This window comes from Ursus maritimus, assembly GCF_017311325.1.
Source record: "Ursus maritimus isolate PB19 chromosome X unlocalized genomic scaffold, ASM1731132v1 scaffold_X1, whole genome shotgun sequence".
Classification (NCBI taxonomy): Eukaryota; Metazoa; Chordata; class Mammalia; order Carnivora; family Ursidae; genus Ursus; species Ursus maritimus.
This window is the reverse complement of record NW_024423319.1, coordinates 118,141,018-118,147,155: the sequence shown is the minus strand read 5'-3', so window position 1 is coordinate 118,147,155 and position 6,138 is coordinate 118,141,018. Positions and strand designations below refer to the sequence as shown.

General features: G+C 54.1%; 1 protein-coding gene across 1 annotated transcript in view; it reads left to right on the top strand.

Moving 5' to 3' along the window:
- The window catches only part of WWC3 (WWC family member 3), an 81,696-nt gene that overhangs the window by 60,402 nt on the left and 15,156 nt on the right, over positions 1 to 6,138 (top strand). The window contains exons 11-14 of the mRNA XM_040634598.1: positions 222 to 342; positions 1,110 to 1,184; positions 1,617 to 1,703; positions 2,661 to 2,853. Coding sequence (XP_040490532.1) covers positions 222 to 342; positions 1,110 to 1,184; positions 1,617 to 1,703; positions 2,661 to 2,853 — 476 coding nt within the window. The remainder of the gene's footprint in view (positions 1 to 221; positions 343 to 1,109; positions 1,185 to 1,616; positions 1,704 to 2,660; positions 2,854 to 6,138) is intronic.

The following is a 6,138-nucleotide window of genomic DNA, read 5'->3' as shown; positions in this document are numbered from 1 at the left end:
TTTCTGCTTTCTCACCCTTTTAATCTAAAAAAAAAAAAAAAAAAAAGAGTGGAACATATTTAAATACGTATGAATATATGATATATGTATCTGTAATGCATGTCTCTGGAACACTTAGTAACTCTCATGTGCCCTAACTTAGAGTGTTCATTTCTTGGCATCACGGTCCCCGGCCTCCCATGCTGTCACCTCCTGACCCCAGGTATGTCTCTTGTTTATAGCAGTGACTCTTCGAGAAGACAGCGCCAAGAGGTTGGAGAGGAGAGCGCGCCGAGTGTCTGCATGCCTGTCGGATTATTCGCTAGCAAGTGATAGTGGGGTATTTGAGCCTCCAACCAAAAGGTTAGAAGCTGATCTTCTCCCTCAGCAGACTTCCCACAGTGTTACTGTTAAGCACAAAATGTATGCGTACTGGGACTTGTGCATATTGAAACTGCGTGTGTCTCCAAGGCTAGAATCTCTTCCTGGCTTCTCTCAACTTTGGTAGGCTGGGCCTTAGCAACCCGCAAAGAAAACTCCTCTGGCTTCTGTGTGCCTTCTGGAGGTTGGCCCTCCTTCCGTGGTTCGAGGATGACTTCCTCCTCTCTGGCTCTGGTCCGTGGAAGGCCTAAGCCTCTGAGAGCTAGAAGAGGAGAGCCATTGTACAAGAGAGACCTGCCTTTCTCGAAAGCATTCATTAGAAATGAATGTTCTCCCTCCTTTCCCTCTTTCCTAGGCTAGAGGAATCACTTTGTGACAACAAAACACCTTTGGGATTCTGGGCTTTATTTTGATTTGATATGTTTGATGTCATTGTTCCTTTCAGGTGTCTGTCAGACATTTCACTTACAGCAAATGGCTTAAGAGTTAGTTTGGAAGTTTGCCCTGAATGGCACATGTGGTTTTGAAAGATATCCCAAGTTATTTTCTCAAAAACAACAGCACTTTGTAGGCAGGTACCTACGGAGGTATGTCGTGGGCCTCCTGTGTCCTTTCAGTTACATAAAGAATTTAGTGAAGTCACAACTTAAGAAAGCCCTTCTCGGTAAGAAGCGCCCCAGCACGAGAGCTTCTGGCAAACCAGTGATGGTTCCCTGGGGAGTAACCCCGGTGATTTCTAGTTTGTTCAGGAGTGAAGATGCTGAAGAGTCTGCACACGGAGACGCTTGTGGTAGTGAAGGGCCCCAGATCCATGTTGGATTTGTGTGAGTACAGGACACTCCTACCCTGTTGCTCCTAGAGAGGGCCTGTAGATCAAGGCCCACCCAGTGACCCACACTTCCAGGCCGGGAGGGACGCAGGGACCTCCGCCGTCTGGCTGGTGCTCGCGGCCTGGACGCCTGCAGCCCGTTTCAGTGGCTCACGTGGGGGGACAGAGGTGGCGGGAAGGAGGGATGGGGGAGAGCGGCTCCACCGCCGTCCTCCAACACCGGGAGTCACGGCTGCTGTCATGTCCTGGAACGGGGGTCAGCAGGGGGCACGGACACCCTGGGAAGCGGCCAGCCGTCGTGCCCGGAGCGGCCTGCGTCCGTGGCTGCACAGGCCACCCGCCACTGAGGGCCGCTGCCGGGGGCCAGTCAGCGGGAGGGTCCCAGCGTGGTGGGTGGCAGCCTACGAGCTTCTGTTCCATTTCCCAGGCTCGACAGTGCCAGCGAGTGTCTTCTTGTGAACGTGCTCCAACTAAAGAATTTTGCGGGGCTGCTCACGAAGGAAGACTGCAAAGTGTAAGCTGGCTTGTCGGCAGCGCTCTGCTGCGGGGCCCCGGGGACACCCCCGCCGGCGCTGGCAGCTCCCCTGTTCTGCTCGGCACTTTGGGGCGGGAAAAGGCCGTTCGGGAACCTGAGTTCCAAAGCTTATTCCTAATGAAATACCAGGCAATGTCTGAATAGAAAGGCTTAGAAGTTCTGAGAAGAGTGGGTGATGTAGTGGCGCCCAGCTCTGTGCTCCTGCAAAGTGAATGGAAAGGCTTCTGGCCGGGACCAGGGGCCCTTGTCTGAGCAAAGGAGAAGGAAAAACGCGTAGCTGCCGTTGGAGGGTGCGACCTCTGAGCTCCGTGGCCCCAGATGGCTGCCGGGCGGGTCCCACTCACAGGCCACGGAGCATACTGGTCATGGTCCGTTCAAGCCCAGGGGGGCCCTCCCCTTCCACGAGTCTTTACACTTGTCTTCTAAAGGCCTTGGGAGCAACCCTGTTGTAAGTGGCTGAGGGCTCGCCCTGGGATTTTGCTCACCCTGACAGTGTACTTTGCAGCCAGTGTTTGAGCTTCTCGTTTGTTCCATGCTGAGGGTGGACAGGGCAGGAAGTCCAGGCTGGTGTGAACTGTCTTGGAGACAGGCACAGCTTGAAGAGGGAGCCAAGAGGCCATGGAGAGATCAGTACAGGTGGCTTCCCAAAAAGCTGGTGAAAGCAGGACCTCTGACCCCTTCCAAAGTCTTAACGACTGACTTGTAAGCCTTTCTCTTTGTGAGTGTTTTTCCCCGTAATCTCCAGGGGCACATAAATTCTTTGGGCTTACTCTTAGTTGAGCAAACGACCTTTTCCAAAAGACTTTAAAATTCTGCCCGTGGGCATCCGAATAGGGAAACATACATGTGTATACGTGTGTGGTTCATGCTTTTCATCGCACGAATCTGTCAGTAAGTGTCACCTCTCTGATTTTTCTTCCCTCTTTCTGGTTTCAGACACATCCGAGTCTATTTGCCGCCGATTGACTCTGGCACCCCGAACACTTACTGCTCGAAGGCTCTGGAATTCCAGGCCCCCCTGGTATTTAATGAAATTTTCAGAATCCCCGTGCATTCAAGCATGTTGACGTTGAAGTCACTTCAATTATATGTATGTTCAGTGAATCAGCAGCTGCAGGAAGAACTGCTGGTATGTCCCTCCCCCTCTTTCCCTCCCCCTCATTTCCTTTCTGCTCTCCTCCCCCCCTTCCCCCTTCCCCCTTCCTTTCTTTGTGTTCCCATCAGTCTTTGTCTCTCCCACCCCTTCTCTTTTTGTCTTTCTGCCTTTTTTTTTTTGGTCTTTCATTCTTTCTTGTTTCTCCATCTTTTGTCCTTTCTTTCTTTGTTTTTGTCTTCTTTGTCTTTCTGCCCCCCTCTCTCTTCTTTGTCTCCGTCTCTCCCTCCCCCTTGTTCCTTCCCGTCTCCCTCTTGCCCTCCCTCCCCTCCTTCCTTTTTCCTGTGGTGGGTTGCTTAGAAATTGTCATCATGTGAAGTGATCTCTGTAGCTGGGAGTACAGAAAGGGATTTGTCTTGCCAAGTATATTGTACTTTAAATACATTATCTCAACTAATACTTGCAAGACTTCTGTATTACCCCCATTTTCAGTTGAGGGAACTAAGTAGGATTGAAAAATTGGGCAAATAAAAATAGAGGATGGTCAGTTAAATGTGAATTTCAAATAAACTGTGGATTTCTTTTTTAATATAAGTATGTCCTATGCACTATTTGGGACATACTTATACTTTAAAGAAATCCGTTGTTTATTTGCGATTCGCATTTACTGGCTGCTCTCTGTTTTATCTGGTACTCCTCGAACTAAGAGCACGAGCAGCCTGTGTTCAGTACCCCAGCCGTGCACTGGCCGGAGCCATGACTCGGCAGGCAGATGGTTTCTTTGTGAAGTTGGAATTTCTCCCCTTGGTCTCACCCCTCAGCAGGAGAATTCGATGGTAGAGTTCAGCCAGCCCTCTCTTGCTTCAGAAATCCCTGAGCGACTCCACAGCTCCTCAGTGGGCAGACCCTGAGCCTGACCCCCCCCACACTGCAGCTTGTCCACTCTGTGCCCCTGTCCCCCTCCTGGCACTTCCCCATGGGGCTGAGGCAGGGGTCCGGGAGCCTCCCTCAAGAGCCTCTCTGCCACTTTCATTTCACTGCAGTCCTTCGAAGAGCAATGACACATTCTGCCTTTCCGGTTACGATCGAAGGGTGACTTGATGTTTTACAAGATTCCCCTTGGTTGTTAAGGTGAAATCACTCAGTGCCTGTTCTGCCTTTTTTTTTTTTTTTTTTTTTTTTTCCGGGGACACTCACACAGGGCATTGCTCAGATCAACCTGGCTGACTACGACGGATCCAGCGAAATGCAGCTGCGCTGGTATGCTGTGCAGGTGTTCAGCGGTGCCGCGGGTCGCCTAGGCCAGGGAGAGCGAGCGGTGGGGGTGCCGTGGGGACCCGCACAGCCGCCACCGCGCCGCGGAAGACGGTACGTGTGCCTACCTCTTGTGCCGCAGAGCGCTACCGCTGTCCCGCTGCCGACACCCACTGTCACGGGGGCTTCATCTCCCACGAGCGTCTCTGCATGCTTAGTGTGGGAGCATAGCACTGCCCAAGGGGCAGGTTCAAGGGAGGCACAGAGATGGGAGGTGTTGGTATATATGGCTGTCCGTGACCGTGGCTTTAATGCAGACCGGCTAGTGATTGGGAGAGACATATTGGTGGTTTTAAAATTACCTCGGAGCTGCACGAGGTGGCCAGACCACGCCTGCTGGCACGCGGCGTGCCGGTCTCCTGGAGAGCCGCCAGGGCGGCCAGCCACGGCCAGGAGCGCCTGTCCCCCCCCAGCAGGACGCGGGACGGCGCTGCTGGCCAGTAACCACACGCCCAGCTGCAGGCCGGGAGCGAAGCTGGCCGAGGAGCCGGTGAAGCTGGAGTACACGGAGGACGAGATCCTGGAGATGGAGCGCAGGACGAGACGCGCTGGCCGAGGCCAGTGTCCGGAGGTACCTGAAGCTGCCGGTGGGCTAGCCCGGACTCATAGAGGTCACCGTGTCAGAGTGGCGCGGAGAGTAGATGGGCGAGCGCCTCGACCGACGGACTTCTGTCGAGCCCTCCTGGAGGCACTTTGGTGCTGCTTTACTTCCACGTTTTGCCACAACGAAGTCCATTTCCAAGGCTGCCTGCTGCTTCTGAACAGCTGAGGCTAAATTTACCGTAGGGAGGGAAAGTGCAGGGCCGAGGGGCAGGGTATTGTGTTCGGGGACTGGCGGGAAGCTGGGAAGCTGGGAGGGGCCCGAGCGAGGGCTCGGGAGGCTGACCTCTTCAGCAGCTGCCGTTGGCAGATAAAGACACACAGACCCTCTTACCGAAAGGCCTTGTCACGTGTGTCCCCGGGACAGCAGGCCCTTTGACTTGCTGGCAAGAGCGCCCGTGTGCGATCGCCGGCAGCACGTAGGTCTCGTCGGGCGCGTCCGCTGCCGCGCAGTGCCGTGGGGCACCCACTCCCGGGACGCGGTTTGGTTTCTCAGCTTTTGTAAGAAACACTGTGGTTTATTTTTCTGACACCACCACTCTGGCAAGGGGTTTTTACCAAATTCAGAATGTTTTATGTATGGGATGGGGAGGAAAGGGAAGGATCCACAAACTGCAAAACGAACAGGAAATCCTGGAGAGCTGTTAGCATTGGTTCCACTCCACACTAGTAAAATTCACCGGAGAATTCCTGATAAAGAGCAGAAGGCAGGGTGCACAGGGGAGTTGGGGAAGAAAAGATGAAGGGAAGGAAGACCACGTTGACACACGTGCTGTGGGCTTTTGCAACGTCTGCTTTAGGAGTTGGCAAGCCGACTCGGTGGATAGCGGCTGCAGCAGCTGCGCCCAGACCAGCCCCCCACACCCGGAGCCCTGCTGCATTGGCATCGACCCACTCCATGGACACACATTTGCTGGCCAGGCCGATCCTTACAGCCCCGAGAAACTTCAGCCTCCGCCTCTGAAGGTAGGTGGGCAAGGTCAGGGGACTGCTGGGGCTCCACAATGTTCTGCCGCACAACCCCAGGCACAGCCCTGGAAGGAGGGCATGTGTGCCTGCACCCCCCACGTGAAACGGGAAGGGGTGGGTGGAGGAGATGGGTGAGACGAAGCCGACAGGCTCTGCGATGCAGGAGTAGAACAGTGTGGCTTACCTGCAGCCACTGCCCGTGACGGGGGCCGTGGGGACTGTGTGGTGTGAAATGGACTGTGCTGGTGGATCGGGGGGCCATAGCCAAGGGGGCATTTCACGGACAGCCGAGGGAAAGAAGGGAGGGGCCTAAATCTGTAAACGGCTTAAAATGGGCACAGCAGGTACCATAGAAATATCTCTCAACTCTCAATTGAAAAGAAAGGACAGCTACAGCTGGAAAGGGCAGATTGGTACTCCGTGTTGCCCGGTGATGAC